This window comes from Artibeus jamaicensis, unplaced genomic scaffold (assembly GCF_021234435.1).
Source record: "Artibeus jamaicensis isolate MK-2021 breed Jamaican fruit bat unplaced genomic scaffold, CSHL_Jam_final contig_851, whole genome shotgun sequence".
Lineage (NCBI taxonomy): Eukaryota > Metazoa > Chordata > Mammalia > Chiroptera > Phyllostomidae > Artibeus > Artibeus jamaicensis.
Window position 1 is genome coordinate 6,078,969 of NW_026521986.1, and position 19,488 is coordinate 6,098,456.

Here is a 19,488-nt window from a genome sequence, read left to right on the forward strand (position 1 = left end):
AAGTGGGTCTATGACTTCAGTTTGCAGAGGACACCCATAGTCTCACAGAGGCCCTCAGTAGCTGAGCTTGAAGTCACACCCTGGCCTCTCCCCAGGACCGGCTTCCCTGCACAGAGGCCTCTAGTCCTGAGGTTCGTGGGCCACCACCTTATCCACACTGGTAACCACATTGGGAGTAACTCATCATCTAGTTGTCTGATGGTCCCACTAGGTTAGTTCTCTACTTCTGATTTATTTCTGAACTGTCTGCATGATAACATGAGGTTTAAAGTGAGATGATCTTATAGATTAATTAATTAATTAATTTGAAGGTTTTTTTTGTATTTTCAGAAAGAAGGGAAGGGGGGGAGAAACATCATTCGCTTGCCTCTCGCACACCCCCAACATCCCTCACTGGGGACCTGGCCCGCAACCCAGGCATGTGCCCTGACTGGGAATCAAACCAGCAACCTTTCAGTTCACAGGCCCTCGCTCAATCCACTGAGCCACACCAGCAGGGCTAGATTAATTTTTTAATGGTCTGTTTGTGTTGGTACACACCATAATGGTTGACCTGTGATTAAGTGAGCAGTATATCCGGTGAATTCAGAAAAGGGGGAAAACATTAATATCCTGTTTGGACAGTTAATATGTGTAAAAAAGAAAATTATTTCAAATGTTCACACCCAAAGCAGAAACTTATTAAAACTGAATGTAACTGGCCCTAGACCAGTGTGGCTCAGTTGGCTGGGCATCAGCCCTTAAAGCAAAGGGTCGCCAGTTTGATTCCTGGTCAAGGAAACATACCTGGGTTGTGGGTTGGGTGCCACAGTCAAGGTGCATGCAAGAGGCAACCAGTCCATGTTTCTTTCTCATATCAGTGTTTCTCTCCCTTTCTCCCTCCCTTCCCCTTTCACTAAAAATAAATAAATAAAATCTTTTAAAAAATCTAATATAACTGAGATCCATAGTTTTATTGTACTTTGTTACCATTTTGTTCAGCTGTGGTTGCAGGGCTTTGAAAAGGGACCTGCATTTAAGACTTGGTATTGAATTCCTGGGTAAATTTTTAGTTTCTGCTTTGGGAAACACATACTGAATTTGGTTTGTGGCCATTTCTGTGCAGACACCAAATTTACAAAGAATTTAGCACTCAAAGAACTAGCATTTCTGCACTGTAAACTAGTCTAAAATGGATTGCCCTTATCCATGCATATTCCCAGAGTTACATGTTTTTTCAAAAATTACATGGGAGTGTTGTTTTTATTCTAGCTGTTCTTTCTACTTAAAATAACTGGTAACTTCAGAGTATATCCAGAAAAAATAAATAGAGGAATAAATGCATGGTCTATTTCAGATGAAAGTACTAATTGGTTCGAGATGACTAAAAAAGGAAGATCTAAGGGTGTTGAATGTTTGTTTCAAAGGGCTGGGTTTTTGCTGGTAGGAGCCCACACTTCATGCCTTTGTCTTACAGGGGGTGAGTGGTGCGCTGACCGTGCTCATGAAAGATGCAGTCAAGCCCAACCTCATGCAGACGTTAGAGGTGAGCCGAGTGCCTGCTCCCTTTCCGGGTCAGTTTTCTGTGTTCACACTCTTTGGGGGAGTCAAGACCTTTTCTAGTTGCTCATCTCTCTCTTATTCTTTCTCACAGTTGCAATTAGGACATTACTGTCATAAAAGAGGCAGCTTCATATTTAACCCTTTGGGATACCTTTTTGGTTTTTGTTTTTGGATTCCAACTGACAGTGAGCCCACTCCGAAGCAGGATGGGCAGGTTCGTTCACACTGCCTTCATTCCCACAGGGCACGCCAGTGTTTGTTCACGCTGGGCCGTTTGCTAATATCGCGCATGGGAATTCCTCCATCATTGCAGACCGGATTGCTCTCAAGCTTGTTGGCCCCGAAGGATTTGTAGGTGAGTGCTTTTGCACAGTCACTGAATAGATAGTATGTTTTTTAACATCAAAGGAGTGGGGGTGGCATTTTTACAGTTGCTTTTCTCCTCACTTACAGTGACTGAAGCAGGATTTGGAGCCGACATCGGAATGGAAAAGTTTTTCAACATCAAATGCCGGTATTCTGGTCTCCGCCCTCACGTGGTAGTGCTCGTTGCCACTGTCAGGGCTCTTAAAATGCACGGAGGCGGCCCCACGGTGAGCAGCAGGAGTAGGAAGAGTCTGATCATCAGGAATGTTCTAAAGGCTAAAGGGAAGCTGGATGACTTATGCCTGCTTCTTCATTAAGTGGCTGTTATCCTCAGGATTAATACGGTGCCTTTGGCCAGGATGTTCAGGAAGCCCTTGTGCTAGCTGCCTTTTCACACATAAGCACTCCCAACTCTCGGGATTTTAAGAGGGCTGAAATTAGCTTTGTGGCCTGCCTTGCTGAGGAAAACATCTGATAATATCTAAATCCCCCCGAGGACATGTGCTTGCTATGCCCACAAAAAACTCCGTATGTTCAGACTGTTCTTGTGAAATCTCAGTCCCGTTTTCCCTCTGAGCAGTGACATTGGCAGCCAGCTAGCCAAACCACTGAGCTGAGACAGAGGCCAGTCCCTTCTGGAGAGGTGCACGCTGGGTGGGACCACTGACATCCTGGAGCAGGAGGGAGGGACAGTGGCAGAGAAGCTCAGCACTGCCTGTGGGCACAGGTCAGGCTGGTTATGTTCAGCTCTGACGTGAACTTTGTGTTTTCCTGAATCCCTATTGGTTAGGAATTTCCCTTGCTATACTGTTATGTTAGCACCTTTTCTTCAGTGCCCGCGTGTGAAGACGTGGTGCCAGTCAGTGTTCAGAAATTACTTGAAGAAGTACTCAATTCCTGCCCTGTAGGAGCTGGTCCTGTAGCTTGGGAAGTCAGACCTCGCTCACCTGCAGAACAAATCGCTGTTGTGAGTGTGGTGATCAGTATAGCAGTTCTCAAGTGTTCTGGTCTCAGACCTCCCTTATGCTCTTAAAAATTACTGAGGGCCAGAAAGAACTTTTATTTAGGTGGGTCCTATCTTTTGACATTTATTATGTTAGGAATTAAAACTGAATTACATATTAACATAGATAACTTTTGTTAGTGAAAAGTTACTATATTTTTCAAAACGAAATTTAGGCATTGTACATTTTTTCAGATCTCTTCAGTACCTGGCTTAACTGAAGACTGCTGGGTTCCCATCTGCATTTGGTCCTTTGTAGTAGGCAATGTCACATAATCTTTGGAAAAGTCCATTGTATACTCAATGAGAGAGTAAGAATGAAAAGGGTTGTAATATGTTAGAATTACTATGGAAATAGTCTTGACCTTGTGGGCCCTAGGAAAGGATTGGGTCCCCAGGCCTCAATGTGGGAACCTCTGCCATAACACACCCCAGCACACCTCTCCAGTCTTCCTATCATCCTGAGGTACCAAAAGCAACTCCTAGTCTGGACACGCCACCGTCACCACCCCCCGCCCCCCACAACAGTGCAGGAGGACTCCCTTTTCCTTCCCAGTCGCAGTCAGCACTTCTCTGTCTTGCACCCCCTCACTCTCACAGCTTTGCACCTCCTTTTCTCCTGATCTCATGGTCTAAAAAGTAATGCCAGGAACTGAACCTGGGCAGCACCGAGAGGAGGTTATGCACGCACATCTCTCTGCCAAGGAGCCAGACCTGCTGTTGACATTGCCTTGTGGAGCTACATGTAGGCCCAGAACGAGGTGGCTCAGGTCACCTCATGGCCCCTTTTGGAGTTGGAACACTGTAGTCTCTCTGAGGAATGGGAGCAGACCAAGCTGAAAAACTGAAGCCTTCTTATTCATTGTCCATTGCCCACAGTAGGGTTTCTGGCATCAGTACCTCTACCCCCATGCTCATTCCTGTGAATGCCCCAGGGCCAAGCCACCAGGTCCTTCTGTAAGAGCGAACTTCACTGATGAAGTATTTTGACCTTTAAATACTCTGTGATAGAGGAAGAGAATCCTGGTGGTGTTTCCCTGCTCTTTGTGGTGCTCATGCATCACAGTTTGGCTCCACCAAGGCATGAGTAGGCTCTGCAGACCACCATGATCCTGTTGCAGAGCTTGCCACAGACTCCACTGGCAGACATGTCAAGGTGGCCTTTGCAGAACTGACACAGATGGCTTTTTCCCTACGCTCACCTTTACTTCCACCCCCACTGCTGTGCACATCACTCACCACAGTTATTGCCCCTGCCCCCTGCCTTCATAGATCTGTCCTTTCTCACCACAAAGGTCCCCACTCTCCCCAAAGCAGTCATTTTCATTCTGTGCTGTGGGTTATTCATAACGCCCTAAATCCTTACGGCAGGAAATGACCTTTACTGCTGTATATCCCCCAAGCATGCCACTTCCGGCCTTTGAACTATGGCAGACGCCATTTTAAGCTGGTACCTAATTGTAAATACAAAGTGCCTCTGACTTTGCTTCCTCTCTTTCCAGGTAACTGCTGGACTACCTCTTCCCAAGGCTTACATAGAGGAGGTAACTTCAGTCATTTCTAATTACTTGACCTAGAAAGTACCGCACTCTGAATCAGCACATCTCAGCCCAGCTCATTTGGAGACGAGTGAGGGTATCCCTGTGACGCAGGGTTGCTTTGAGAACAGGGGATGCTTAAAGGGCCTGCAGTGTGCTGAACTTCCAGTGTGCTGGAATTGAATGAAATAGGGAAGAAGTGCCTCATAAGACAGAATCGCCCCACGTAGGGTATCAGTAAAACCACTGCCCTAGAGCAGCGGTGGTTTCTCAACTGGGAGCTATTTTACCCCCCAGGGGACATTTGACAATGACATTTTTGACCATTATAACTCATGGGGGACGCTACTGGAACTTAGTGGGGAAAGACTAGGATGCTGCTGAACATCCTACAGTGCACAGGATAACCCCCCGCCACGACTACAAGCAATTATTTGGCCCAAATGTTCGTAGTGCCGAGGTTGAGAAACCCTGCTCTAGACTAATGGAAGTTTCCTCATCTTCCCTGTATTAGCTGGTTGATTCCCAAATGCCATTCAAGTCAGAAGCAAATATGGGGACCTTTTTAAAAATGTTTTTGACATTGATATTTAGAGAGAGAAGAAGGGAGACAAAGAGACATCGATTTGTTCTATTTACACATTCATCAGTTGATTCTTGTGCATGCCCTGACTGGGGACTGAACCTACATCTTTGGTGTATCTGGACCTGTTTTGAAATGTCTTTTTTCCTCTGCAGGTTTAAATCCAGATTAAAGGGCCAAGATATAGTTAGCATCCTTATTGTTTTTCTAGGGAAAGCTTCTATAAGCTGATTTGGTTTTTGGCATCAGGCAGGAGTTCAAAGAGTTCTGAGCTTGAACTCTTCATATTTATATTATTTACCATCAAAGAAACATCTCTAGAGCCAGTTTGGGGTGGTTATGAGAGAGGCCCTCAAATGAGATAGTAAGGTCGGCTGCTATCACTAATTCAACTTTTCTGCCTTTTTTGGGATCTTTTCATTTGTCAAGTAATTCAGAGTCACTGTTTAGGCCCCAAATGAAGTATTTCAAAAGCAGCTAGAAAAGAATTTTCAGTGCCTTGAGGCTGCCCATCTTCTGAGTTCTGATCTGCCTTTTATGGTCATTTGTCTGATTCATGCGTAGGAGAGGAATGCAGTTCTGGCCCCGCTGCCACCCCGCCGCCTTCCCGTGTCTGATTAGAATGACTGCCTCCGACTGGCCCAGCTGGCAGCTTCATTTAAGAAATTCTAACTTACTTAAAACTGTTCTCAATCATTCTTACCTATTCATTGGTTTTCATGTGACTAGAAGTAAAGAATTAGCAGTGCTTTTTAGAATATCAGCTAAATCCTAATCTCAGTGTTCAATTATCAAAGGAAAAAAGTGTAAATCGTGTTTATAAGGATCTCCGATGTTTTCTACCTCTAACTTACCTAATTTTTCTGCTGTTTCATGGAATCCACAAACCAAGAGCTACGACTACTCGGTTTTGCTCGCGATCCAGTGTATATAATTTGATATACAACTGTATTTTTATGTTTTAAATATTTAATGTATTTTTAAGCTTAGTTACACACCCTTTGTTTAAAATTTTATTCTTAATAGTATGTGATTTGAGTCTTTTTAACAGTTCGGTGCCTATTTCTCAACATTTAAGAAAACCTTATGTATTTATACATGTATTTTTGTATTTGTCCAAAAATGGAATCAAGTTCTCCTTAGCTTTGCCACTGAATACATCTTTAAAGGTTCCACATAATACAGATTCTTTCCCATTTCATAACATCTGCAGGACACATTCACTGAGCGTGTATATCATAAATCCTCTATGGAAGGATGTCTGGCGTTTTCAGTTTTTCAGTGCTGTAAGCAATGCTGCATTAAACATATTTAAAAGTATGTTTCCTTTATTTATTTCTTTAAAGTATATACTACTTGCTTCTTACAGAGGGCATCTACCTTGTTTTCTGTTGTCCCCAGTAAAGGTTCATGGTCGAATTCATTAAAACCTTGGAAGCGTCAGTGATTACTTCATGGTTTCCGACAGTACCTGCAGCAGCTGTGCAGTGAATGCCAGGCACTGAGCTGGCCTCTCTCTTCTGATGGAAGGGTCTGTGCACAGCTGAGTTAGCTTGTACCATTGTATTATATGCGTACCTAAAGTCTATAAACACAGGGATTATACCTATAATTTACTTAAGGCCCTTTAAACAGCAAGTGTGCTGTGAAGATCTAGTGTAATGACATCAAAGACGCCAGCTCTCATGTGTTCAGGACACAGGCACAGTCCGCTCCAATGTCATACACGGGGAGGCTGGCACGGGGTTGCAGGCTCCACAGTGCACTCACTGGTGCGAGGGCACAGCCGATCTGCTCCCTCTCATCTCAGCTCGTCCTGATAGTGAGCAGCTCTGGCTTGAGGAGACAGGTCCCCTTTTCAGAAGAACCTGGAACTGTTTGCAGCTGTGCTTTCTCCGACCTCACAGAGGGACCAACACTGGCACTATTGTTTTTACAGAATCTGGAGCTGGTTGAAAAAGGCTTCAGCAACTTGAAGAAACAAATTGAAAATGCCAGAATGTTTGGAGTTCCAGTAGTGGTGGCCGTGAATGCATTCAAGTAAGTGCCAAGTGTCAGTCAAGGGGACTGTGGAAATGGTCAGAAAACATCTCCTGGAGCTTTTAGCTTTATTTGGATTCAGTTACTCCTGTTGGTTGTAAGTCTGTGCTTGGGGGCCATTCAGGGCGTCTGTGACATGGTGGACACCACAGATGGCACAGGGAACTCGTCACCTCACCTGCTGAGGGTCCACCGTCAGGTTTGGCTCCCGTGGGTCCCCTTACTCTCCACCAGGTGGAGTGGGTCACATAGACCTGCAGTTGAATGTTCTGTTTGGTCTGTAGAGGCCTTTTGAGCTGACAGGGTCAAACCCTACAAAGTTTCCTTATTTCACTGGGCCTGGTGGGATGCTGTCTTGACAAAGAGTCGAACGCATTGAGCTGGAAGTGTTCCTGCAAGAGAGAACTTGCGTGGGTTGTTTACATATTGTAATGCTGATTTGGTCTTGTTATAATGGCCTAACCACAGCAGAATGGGAAGCAAAATTGTTTAAAAAACGAGTATTTATTGGTTCCCATGATGTGCCTTTAATGTGCCTTTGATGTGCCTGTTCTCAGTACTTTGCATGTATCCACCATTTAAGCCTCATAACCTTCCAAGTGAAGTAAGTGCTGTGATTATTTCCATTTTACCCACGTGGAAGTCCAGGCTGAAAGTCACCTTGCTAGTAAATTGTGGAGCTGGGACTCAAACCCAAGCAATGTTACTTGATTAGTGTCCATTTATCAGCAGGTAATTCACATGGGTTTTAATGGCAAAAAGAGATTCTGTCCTCTCCAGGCATCGCCTGTGCTTTAACACAAAGTGCTGCCTTTACAGGACAGACACAGAGACCGAGCTGGACCTTGTCAGCCACCTTGCCAAAGAACATGGGGCTTTTGACGCTGTGAAATGTACTCACTGGGCAGAAGGGGGCAAGGGTGCCCTAGCCCTGGCTCAGGCTGTCCAGAGAGCGGCTCAGGCACCCAGCAGCTTCCAGCTCCTCTATGACCTCAAGGTGGGTTCTTTGGTGTATGCAAAAGAACGATGAAAGCGCAGTGAGGTCTCTGCGTGGCGCCTCTGTTGAGAGCCCATGTTTAACTGCTTCAGCCCCATGGGTCTGATTCCCATGGAGGTGAATTATGTGACCTCAGCCTGGGTGCTCAACTCCAGACGACTTTCTTACCAACACGTGTTGCTGCCTACTTGCAGAGTCAGGGCCCAGGCAAGACTACCCCAGGAGGCTGACTCACATCCTAACACTTGGAGAGTCTCACAGTATAGTTTGTTTGCCAAAAAGAGAAAGGGGTCGTTTATAGAACCAAGGGTGTAATTCACTACAGCTCTAACCCAAAGCACCACCCATATTAGGGCGAATCGGCAAGGGGCTACATCATGCTCAGATAAGTTTTCCAGCTGCTTCCCAGTATGAGGGGGAGCAGTGTGCTCTTGAGCTCACCACTTCTTGGTACAGGGCTACCTCAAGTTCAGAGAAGCCCTCGGGTGTAAAACCACACACCCCAGTGGGTTTTAGCACCTTTTCCACCTTTGAGTAGCTACATGATGTCTGGCCCTAGCAGAAGCCCTGCTTATTCTGCATACAGTAAAGTATAAAGTTAGTTCAGAGAAAGGTTGTTTGCTTTCAGGGTTGTGTTTTGTTTTCATTTCTCTGTATTTCAGGATGTGATTGGGCATGAAGTAGTGTGCCCACAACTGGGGACTTCTTTAGGAACATGGGATGGATGTGGTAGCTAACGCTGCTTGTATTCTCTAGGCTGGTTCTTGGCTTGGTTTTTAAAAGGTAATCATAGACTTTCAAAAATAACCATAGAAAGGTAGAAGGAAGAAACCCTATTACTCTTGACTTTTAATGTACTTTGGTTTCTCTTTGCCTCTCACAGATACAACACTCTGACAGCTAGTTGACACTTCCCCATTTACGCAGACATTTTCCTATGGAGCTTTAGTTTTACAGACTGGTTTGAAAATTTGTTTGCCAATGATCTTTTAGGAAAGGCCATGAACACAGGTTTGCACACAGATGCAAAGCAATTATAGGCGCCCTCTCAAAGCCCCCACCCATGGTGCTAATTGTTAGGAACCCCAGGCTTTGCAGGTGAGCAAGAGACCTGGTCGAAGTCAGGTAACGGGGACTTCTTTACAAGCCATTTCTGCTTGGAGCTTTGCTCTGCTCTGATAGACAGGAAGCTGCCACTTTTTGTCTTATTCAGCATCTTTTGGTGTTAAATCACCCTTCAACCAAGCACTTTTGCTTCAGAAGTTCAGAATGCTCCTTGGCATTTACAGAGCCCAATTGTAAGGTGCATGTGAAAGTAATCTCTGGTGCATCTTTATAAACCATAATTGAATAGTCGCTTTATTCCTTTGCATCCTTAATGCAAAGCCCTTTCATAAATTATCACTGTTTGGTTCAAAAGGGAATTTTATTCTTATAGATAGATTATTATTCTCTTCAAAAAACAAAACTCACCCCAATCTATTCCCTTAGTCTTAGTTGCTAGGGAGTATAGAGTCAGATAGATTGTTTATTTTTAGGAATTTGCTCATCCAAGTTAGCTGTGAGCAGCTCTCCTTCCCATTTCCTTCAGGCAGTTTCTCCCTCTGCTGCGAACCTGGGCTCAGCAGCATTGGAAGCCAGGCCCCTGGAGGACGCACCCTGTGGAATGGAGCCCCCCATGGTAGACCTCTGGCCTCCGTCCACTGCACCGTTTGCTTCAGGTGCCACAGGAGGCATGTCCTTTCACACCACTCCTACTACACGTTGATCACAGAAGTCACCAGATTGTTTCTTTTTTCCTAATTAACAGCAATTAGCAATCAGTATGTTGTGTTAAGGATAGCATCTGCCTCTCATGTACAAACTGGGAGTTATGTGGATGGATATTGCTTGTCCTATTTTGTAACAGTATCCCAGGTCTGCTTCGATAGGAGACTGCTCTCCAGTCATAGAACATTACTTTTTACTTAGGAAGGGATAGTTATTTGTGGGTAATCAGCAGTATTGTTTGTGATGTATCTAGTGGGATCTTAAATACATTCACAGTAACTTTACCTCTGTGGGACATTTTCCAGTTATAAAATCTGGGGCTTGATATTTTTAAAAAAGTTTCTAACCCAATAAACCTCAAGCTATTTGCATATCTGTATATGTGTATAAAAACATCTTCTGGGCCTTTTGGAGACTGTGACCTGGAATGCGACCAAGTCCTACTCAAGGTCTCCCGCTCTCTTCCTGCCTTTTAGCTTTCAGTTGAGGATAAAATCAGGATCATCGCGCAAAAGATCTACGGGGCAGATGACATTGAGTTGCTCCCTGAAGCTCAGCACAAGGCAGAAGTCTACACGAAGCAGGTAGATGTCTGCTGGTTTTGTTCTTTCAACTATTGGTCAAGCAGGCCCTGGAGTCAGGGATCCCAGTGTTCTCCCAGCCCAGCCAAGCACCCACTGCTTTGCTTCCTCTGTGCAGCAGCCCTTTTCCTCTGAAATAGTGAGTTTGGAGTAGGTGGTCCACTCCCAAGTTCTTTATCTCCGTGGGTGGTATATCAGTGTGCGGAAAAGCAATGAGGAAATGCAGAATGTCTCACTAAAATATTGAGAGTCTGTCTTGGGTTGAATTGTCATGTCTGCTCCAAACCATCACTTTTAATTGGTTATATAGATGAAAATAAAACATTTACTTTTGGAATTGGTATGAGTATTCCCTCATCGAACAGATTTTTAAAAAATCTACAGTAACTAAGCCAGAGGGCATGGGGGTGGAGGTGGCTATAACGGGAGTATAGATGTTTCAAACAAGTTGAACATCGCTCGCCATCATGATGCCCAGATGTTCTGGGTTGCAGCGTCAGCTTCTCATTGGTCCGCTTCTGTTTCCTTCTCTCCCCAGGGCTTTGGGAATCTGCCCATCTGCATGGCCAAGACCCACCTGTCCTTGTCTCATAATCCAGAGCAAAAAGGTGTACCCACCGGTTTTGTCCTGCCCATTCGTGACATTCGTGCCAGTGTCGGGGCAGGTTTTCTGTACCCCCTGGTGGGAACGGTGAGTGAGTGCTGCAGGCAGAGAGGGGTGCTTCTCGTCCTTAACTTCATGTGAAGGCATCAAGCAGATGTCAGATGAGCAGAGTTTATTGGTGAGGAGAGAGCAGGAGTTGGGCCTGTTAGGAATAATCCTCTTGCGTGAACTATCTTGGTGTCAGTTCAAGGATGACGCCATGATTGCTTGTACTGAAAAACAGTTCTTACAATGCAGCCTTGATTGAAGCCAGGATGGGCCTAATCAATAGTCTGTGATAGTGCTTAAATAGAATCACAACTGACATTTATTGGGAACATTTCACAGGTTAAGCTGGTCCTGTGAGATAGGGAACAAGAAGGCCTCCTGGGTCTTCCTGCTGAGCCTAGAGCTTATGCCTGAAATTCAGGCAATTCAGTTTTTGAGTAAAGATTTCCCCCTTAAAATTTTCATGAACTCTGTAGATGTGAAAGGTGGGGTTACTTATTTACACTTCAAGATGAATTATCAAATGCCTTTTAATCTTGTGGATTCTATGCAGATTAAAGGAGAGAAATTGCAAATAGGGAGGTAGAGGGGACCCTTAAGGACATAACTGCAGGTTGAATCTACTGCGTCCCAGGGTTAGCGTTGACCCTGTGCCCAGGTTTCCCCCTTAGTCCACCTGTGCCCTTTATCTGCAGATTGTGCTTACCTGCAGACGATATTGGAACACTAAGCTAACTTAGTCTGCAACGAAAAAGAAACCAACAGATCTCCTTTGGGAGCTATATTATTTTAACATAGTAAGAACGCGGTAGGAGGCGGCATTGTGGAGTCAGAAGTATGCAGCATTACAGCCGAATCCTATTTTCACCTCTGCTGATGTTGGCCGTGGGCTCATTCTTAAAGATGTGACCCATTTCCTCTCAGCTCTCAGTGTGGGGCCGCATCATCACTTACCAGGGGCGGTCAGACACGTGCCTACAGACCAGCGCTCCCTCAGCCTCTGCAGAGAGCAGGTCTGGCCTTGTTATGATGCCCATCAGTCCTTGGGGTTTGGAGAAATTCCCATTTAATGGGGACAATAAAGCAGTTACCCAGCCCCTCGAATGTTGCAGAAACGTGTTCTTTCTGGAGAAATTGTTAGCAGCTGCCAGCTGAAAGAGCAATAGCTGCAGTCTGAATTGTCACTTGGGATGGTGTGTGCAGAGAGGTGACTCAACCTGTGAAAGCCACACTGAAAGTGGTCAGGCCTGTAGTTGGGAGAGAAGCACACCCTGCCCAGCTCAAGACTCTGTCATCTAGAACAAACTCCCGCATTAGAGGCCGCTTGAACCAAGACATTTCTGCACATAACCTAAACGGCTTAACAGTCACTGTTCTTTTTTAACCCTCACCTGATGAGGATATGTTTATTTTATTTTTAGAGAGGGGAAGGGAGGGAGAAAGTGAGGGAGAGAAACATCAATGTGTGGTTGCCTCTCACATGCCCCCTACTAGGGACTTGGCCTGCAACCCAGGCGTGTGCCCTGACCAGGAATCAAACCAGCAGCCTTTTGGTTTGCAAGCCAGCGCTCAATCCACTGAGCCACACCAGCCAAGGCAGGATATATTTATTGATTTTTAGAGAGAGAAGAAAGGAGAGAGGGGGTGGGGGAGGGGTGGACATCAGTGTAAGAAAACATCAGTCAGCTGCCTCCTATATGCACCTCAGCTGGGGATTGAGCCCACAGCCTAGGTATGTGCCCTGACCTGGGATTGGATGCACAACCTTTTGGTGTATAGGATGATGTTCCAGCCACCTTAGCCTCCTGGCCAGGAAAAATGGTCGCTATTCTTTTTTTCATGTAAGAGACAGGGGAAGGGAGGCAGGGGGACATCAATGTGGATAGAAACACCGATCAGTTGCCTCTTGCTCGCCCCCAACCATGTGCCTGGCCCGCAACCCAGGCCTGCGCCCTGACTAGATAGCAAACCAGTGACCTTTTGGTTCACAGGATGACGCCCAACCCACGGAACCACAACTGTCAGGGCAGCAGTCAGTATTCTTAACACCTCCTAATTGCAGTTGCAGCCTGAACGAGACTCAGGATATGAGAGTTTTATGTAATTCAAGATGTGAGGGCTTTAAATATTATTTTAAAATTTTCTGATTATCAACATGACTAATGTTGCGGGGGAATCCTCTTTGGATAAGAATGTAAATATTGAGAATCCTAATGACTATCTTGAGGACCGACATTAGCATCTTCTGCCAGCGTGCTCATGCATGCGTGTCCACGTCACTGGACATGTGTCCTTTGTAATGTCACCTTCAGGCTTTCTGCTAGCTCTGAGGACTCATCCATTCCTTCCCCTCCTTTCCCCACACCCAGCAGTGGCTTATTTCTTACAGAATTTGAGAATAGAGACCGACGTCACATCCTTAGTGTCTTCTGGGGAGTATAGACTGGCACTCACAGGTCAGAAGATGTTTCATGTTACAGAAAGCAACTCATCCTCTTCTATGACATTTTTATAGTTAAATTGTTGAAGTTCAGCTTAAACTTTTTCCTATTTAGATCTGATTTGGAACTTGTATATATTCATTATATAGGGCATTGTTACAGATAAAATGTACTGAATTTTCATACATAAACCTTAGGAATTCGCGTTTAGGTAGATATTTGTCAAAGCCAACTCTTTAGAAAAGAAGCAAGTGCAGATATAAGCCATAAGCACTCCAGGTTCAGTTTTAGGAGGCCAGTTTGGACCAGGAAGAATAGTAATTGTAAAACCATCTGCATTATGTAGGAAATGTCTTGGCCCAAGTTGAAGGATATGAATTTCTAGTGTTGCGTTGTTGAAGCAAAAGTAATGTGGGTATCTCCGCCAGACTAATGAAACAGTATTGAACAGCGGACAAGCCCCGGGCCTCCGTCGGCTCTTGGGAGTGAGGGCTGCGGAAGTGAGCAACTGTCTCCTTTGCCTCCTCAGCACCTGCTCCTTTTTGTTGCAAATGTCAGTGTGGAAGGTGACAGTGAAGCTTGGCATTTGATTTGCTGACGGGTATAAGGGTTTCTCTTTGAGGTCATAACAGGAGCGGTGACTTTGCTTTTAATGGGTGAACGAGAGGAGTGCCATTTCACAACTATAAAATAATACTCAGTCTCCGTGCCTCGGGCTTTCCACCCGGGGGAAGCATGGGAAGCGAGATCACTGTATTCTTAGTGCCGTTTCACATCTCCCAGATGAGCACGATGCCCGGACTCCCTACCCGGCCCTGTTTCTACGACATTGACTTGGACCCTAAAACCGAGCAGGTGAATGGCCTCTTCTAAACAGGTGAGTTGTTTCTGGTAAGAGTTTTGCCTTTTTCTTTATGAAGCATATTTATGAATTATTGGACTCCAGCTAAAGTGATGCCTTATTAGACATCACTGAGGAGAGAGGGGTAGTGATGAAAGTTGGCAGTAAACCAATGAATAAAGCATTTGTATTTCAACACATTTTTGGAGGAAGACCAGCTCATCACAGGTTGGCAGTGAGGGGAGAATGCCACTGCCTCGTGAACTAAGGAGGGACCACAATGTCAGTTAGGCCTCCCCGCTGGAGCCCAGGGGGCTCTGGGTTCCTCCTAGATGGCACACGGGAGGAGCAGAGGTTGGTGCACTCTGAATAGACCGGCTGCAAGTGGGAGTTGAGTAAATGTCCTAGAAAGTAGAAAAGAGAAGGAAACAGCCAGAACAGAAGTTCTTAGGTCTTGCATGAAGGCCCCAAGTACTTGTCACAATGGATGAGCCGTTTCTGGACACATCCAGTGGAAATCTCAAAAACATCAATGATGAAAATCCTCAAAATCCTTCTCCAGACATTGCTTGTGTAAGAAAAAATAAGAATTAGACTGAACCAACCTGTCTTATCAGCCATAAGAGGCTTTTTAGACAATGAAGGAATACCCTCTGAGTTCACAGGGAAAGGTGACTCGCCACCTGTATTTACACCCCGCCAAATCTGTCCCGGTGCTTTCAGACACGTATGGGCTCCTCGCATCTCTTCCTAGGAAGGGAGTTAGCGGTGTCCTCCAGCGAAATGGGGGATAAACCGAGAAAAAGGAAGACGTGGCTGCATGATTTCACTTGTATGTGGAATCTAATGAACAAAATAAACTAACAAAATAGAAACAGACTCATGGAGAGAGAACAGACTGACAGCTGTCAGAGGGGAGGGCGTTTGTGGGGCTGGGTGAAAATGGTGAAGGATTAAGCAAAAACAGAAAAACGACTCAGACACAGACAACAGCGTGGTGGTTTCCAGAGGGAAAGGAGGGTAGGGGAGCAGACGAAGGAATAGGAGGACATGTGGGGGGGACTTGACATGGGGTGGTGAACTCACAGTGCGATATCGGATGGTGTGTTGCAGGAGAGTACACCTGAAACCTATAACATACAATTTTACTGACCAGTGTCACCCCCATAAATTCCATTTAAAAAATAATGAAAACTGAGAAAATGCTCAATAAATGTTTCTTAACTAATAAAAAAAAATAATGAAAACTGGGACACAAAACAGGTCTCAATAAATTTAAGAAGATTGAAATCATATCAAGCATCTTCTCTGACCACAATGCTATGAAACTAGAAGTCAATCACAAGAACACTGGAAAACACACCAAGACATGGAAGCTAAATAACATGTTACTTTAAAAAATAATAAACACTGAAAAAAGAAGCCATGGTTCCCAGGAGCCCAAACCCTGATCTAGACAGTGATGGAGGGGACCCCTGACAGCTGCGGGTGCCCTAGGGTCACAAGTCCGTGTGGAGCAGGGGGAGGGAGGACTGGGGAAAACTGCTTACATAGAAGAGAGACTGGTGCTTGGTGCCGGGGGCAGGTGTGATGCTGGAAAGATCATCCTGGCCCATGCCTGGCCTGGCCTGGGACGGTAGTCACACCGCCATAATGTCAACGCCGTGCACTGTTTCCAAGCCTCTGGGCCAGCCCTGGGAGAGTTGTGGGGAAGGATGTAAATGTTAACAGCTTTGGCAATGCGAGAGGTTGACGGTGCGGCATGGAAGGCAAGAGGAGATGTTTCAGCCAGTAGATAAAACATTCCTGTTTCTTTTTCCTTTCAGATCGTCCATCTTTAAGAAACAAGTTTGAAAGTTAGGCCAGTAGGTATTCAGCCTACTGTCGGGGGTGTCGGGCATTCAAGAGAAATCAGCCTGTGCCCCGAAGATCTTCTGAAAGTAGTGGGAGCTTCCCCAGAGCCTCTCCTTTGGTCTTCATTCCCCTCGTGTCCAAATTAACATAAATCATGCACATACCTACTTACTTGACTGAACTCTCACAGAATAAAAGAAAGTAATTTTGCTGTCTTGGTGTTTAAATACGAACTATAGCCTTAACAGGCTGCTGCAGTATCCACCACCTGTGTGAGCCCGTGTGCCCAGCGAATGCTCCCCGGGGCTGTTGTGTTCCGGGAAACGGTGCTCGCGTTGGAGGGCACAGCAGGGGGTGGAGGGGGCACCTTTTCACCATAACCTTTCCAGTCTTGTTTTTCTGTAACCCTGGTAAAATATTGCTCATCCAGTGACATTTTCCTGAACTTCCCTGGGATTCCCGTGTCCGTCACAGCTTTCAGAGTCCTCAGGGAAGGCCGGGCGTGGAGCACTAACCGCAGGCCAGCCCTTTCTGCTCGATTGGTTCAGCAAATATTTATTGAACTTTTCCGTGTGCCTGGGCACTACTATTCCCCACAGAGTATGGTTTTGCTCCAATGGTTTCCCGTTTTTCTTGCTTTTTATCTTGTATCTCCTCCCATTTTTTCCTCGCTTTCCCCCCTTGTCTTCCCAAAGTGGATCCTTCCAGTAGGTGTTGCGTCCTCACTGGTGCTGGCAGAGCCGTATTTTTCCTGGGGTCCTTGGTTTTATTATTTTTAGTCCCCTCAGTTCACATCACTGTTGCAACATAATGTGTTACAATACAAATAAACGCTGGTGCTGCTTTGGGGGCATGTGGCAGCGGGGCCCTGAGGGCGGAGCCCCAGCTCCTCCGCTCGGTGTCTGCACTGCCTGGCATGGTGCACTCGGGGTGTCGGTTCCTGTTCCAAAGCACCGTTCAGGCCCTGTCTGCACGGGACTCTCTGTTTCTGATTCCTTTTTTTTCTTAAGTGTCCTATAAAACCTCATTTGGGATGGGACTTGCTGAGAATTCAGCTCGTAAACTGTCTGTTGTCAGACATGATGTCTTAAAGATCATTTTAGCCCTGGTTGGTGTGGCTCAGTGGATTGAGTGCCAGCCTGCAAACCAAAGGGTTGCTGGTTCAGTTCCCAGTGGAGCACATGCCTGGGTTACAGGCCAGGTCCCCAGTAGGGGGCATAGGAGAGGCAACCACACACTGATGTTTCCTCCCTCCCTTCCCCTCTCTCTAAAACAGAATTTTTAAGGAAGTTCATCTTAAAGGTTTTAAGCTTCCTCGTGGCACCAAAAGCCATGTGGTTTTAAATCCTTAATGTTGATAGGAATGATAAACACAATTTATGAAGGAGGAGGTTTATAAGCCAAAGATTATAAACGAAGCTCTAGTGCAATAAATAACGCAAATGTTTTTACCAGGTATTGCTTGGAATGAATGAACCATTGCCAATGCAAGAAACTCCTAAGTAGAACTATAATATGCCTTCAGTAAAAATTCAAATGTTACAGCTTGCTGTTTTCTTAAATATTTTAATTTGTTTTTGGAGAGTGGGAAAGGCAGGGAGAAAGGGAGAGAAATATCAGTGTTAGAAAGAAACATTGATTGGTTTCCTCTCACACATGCCCTAACTGGGGACAACCCTCAACCCAGGCATGTGTCCTGGCCAGGAATTGAACCTGCGACCTTTTGCTTTGGGGGACAGTGCTTAATCAAATAAGCCACACTGGTCAGGCACAACTTGTTTTTTTTTACTGGGCAATATATCTTAGATCACTTACAGGACCAGCAGTTTGAGGTGTATCTTGTTTCTTATGCTGTGTAGTATTTAAACAACCCTGTCAGTACACACTTCCCTTTGTTTGATGGTTCTTGCTATTCTAAATGATGTAGCAGTGAATGTTCCCATACCACATGTATCTTTGCAACCTGTGTCAAAGCAACTATAGGATAAATTCCTAGAGATCTAATGGCTCAAAGAATGACTTCTAGCTTCAGAGTGAGAGCTGACCTTTGGTTTGAAATGTATGGAGATAAATTATACTAGAACAAATCTGTAAATCAGGTTATATCTCCATTTTTAAAAAGGTAAACTTCAAAATTTCACTGCTGCTGCCTGCCAGATGAACTGCGGTCATCTGCCTGCAAAGGCTTTGCTCTTTGCCACCATTCCACCTTTCAGAGCTCTTCCTAGAAGACAGCCCCTGCCAGCTCCTGCAGAAATGGACGTGACAGATGGAAAGCGGTGCCCATTTCACATCCCTTCTGAAGGACAGGATAATGAAAAGTGGAAGAAGCAGAGGGAAGAAATAAAGAGGCTAGGAAGGCTGCCAAGCAATTGGTGGCATAGGTTTGTGGAATTGGTTCTTTAATCCGTGAAAAGAAGAGCTGTGATAAAAAGCATAAAGAACAAAAAATAACTGCTGGCTAATTGAAGACCTGCATTCAAAACCTACAGCAGAATTAGTGCTTGGGGTACACATTAGTTTGTGTTGCCAGAGAGGGTCTAGTGCCTTCACCTGGGGGCTCAGGGTCCTTGCAGATAACTGGCCTCCCGTGCCCATTCTTACCCTTCTCTGGATTGCTAATGCCTTCCCTCCCCATGTTTGTAATATTGCTGACAAACAGATGGCACCTTCTCTGATTTGCACCTCAGAAGCTGTTGCTATGCACTGAAGATGTGTATACACTCACTTTTAAGAGAGACAGCACGCATGTGCTGTTAAGTGAAGCAGAATACAGCAGAATTGCTGTTTGTCTTGGCTGCTGCGGCCCTGGTGGTGCCTAGGAACAGATCCAGCTGCCAGAGAACTGGAGCCACAGGTTCATTGAATGGTGTACCAAGGAAGAAGGGGTGGAGACTTTTTCGCAGAAGATCTCTAAAATGTGAGAATTGTCACCAAAGAGTTGTAAGCTATTTTGAGTAGCTATAGATCCAGGCTGTAGGTGGATAGGAACAGGATGGGAGAAATGGTATGATCAGTAGAGATCAGGTAAATGTGTGAGCTCCTTGGCACACTGTACTTGGTGATGTTAACAAGATAAGCTGTAGGTAGGATGGTTTCTCATCAGATTGGAGAGATATTTATAGCCTGTCTCTCATTATATAATGAAAAGCTACCAGTGGAATAACAGACAACGATAAGGGTGACAGCTCCCTGTTACTTAAGTGAGTTCAGAGATGATGGATTTCACTCCTGCATGAGGTACGGGATACATTTTTCAAAACCAAAATATGGCATCAAT

The 19,488-nt window shown here is 45.3% G+C and overlaps 1 protein-coding gene across 2 annotated transcripts in view; it reads left to right on the forward strand.

Annotated features, from left to right (window-relative positions):
• Positions 1-16,421, forward strand: part of MTHFD1 (methylenetetrahydrofolate dehydrogenase, cyclohydrolase and formyltetrahydrofolate synthetase 1) — a 56,300-nt gene extending 39,879 nt beyond the window's left edge. For both annotated transcript variants that reach the window (XM_037125911.2, XM_037125913.2), the window contains 10 exons: positions 1,457-1,525; positions 1,786-1,897; positions 1,996-2,135; positions 4,414-4,455; positions 6,972-7,072; positions 7,892-8,069; positions 10,316-10,423; positions 10,959-11,111; positions 14,297-14,390; positions 16,181-16,421. In XM_037125911.2, coding sequence (XP_036981806.2) covers positions 1,457-1,525; positions 1,786-1,897; positions 1,996-2,135; positions 4,414-4,455; positions 6,972-7,072; positions 7,892-8,069; positions 10,316-10,423; positions 10,959-11,111; positions 14,297-14,386 — 993 coding nt within the window. In that variant the 3' untranslated portion in view covers positions 14,387-14,390; positions 16,181-16,421. The remainder of the gene's footprint in view (positions 1-1,456; positions 1,526-1,785; positions 1,898-1,995; positions 2,136-4,413; positions 4,456-6,971; positions 7,073-7,891; positions 8,070-10,315; positions 10,424-10,958; positions 11,112-14,296; positions 14,391-16,180) is intronic.
• The last annotated feature ends 3,067 nt before the right edge of the window (positions 16,422-19,488 follow it).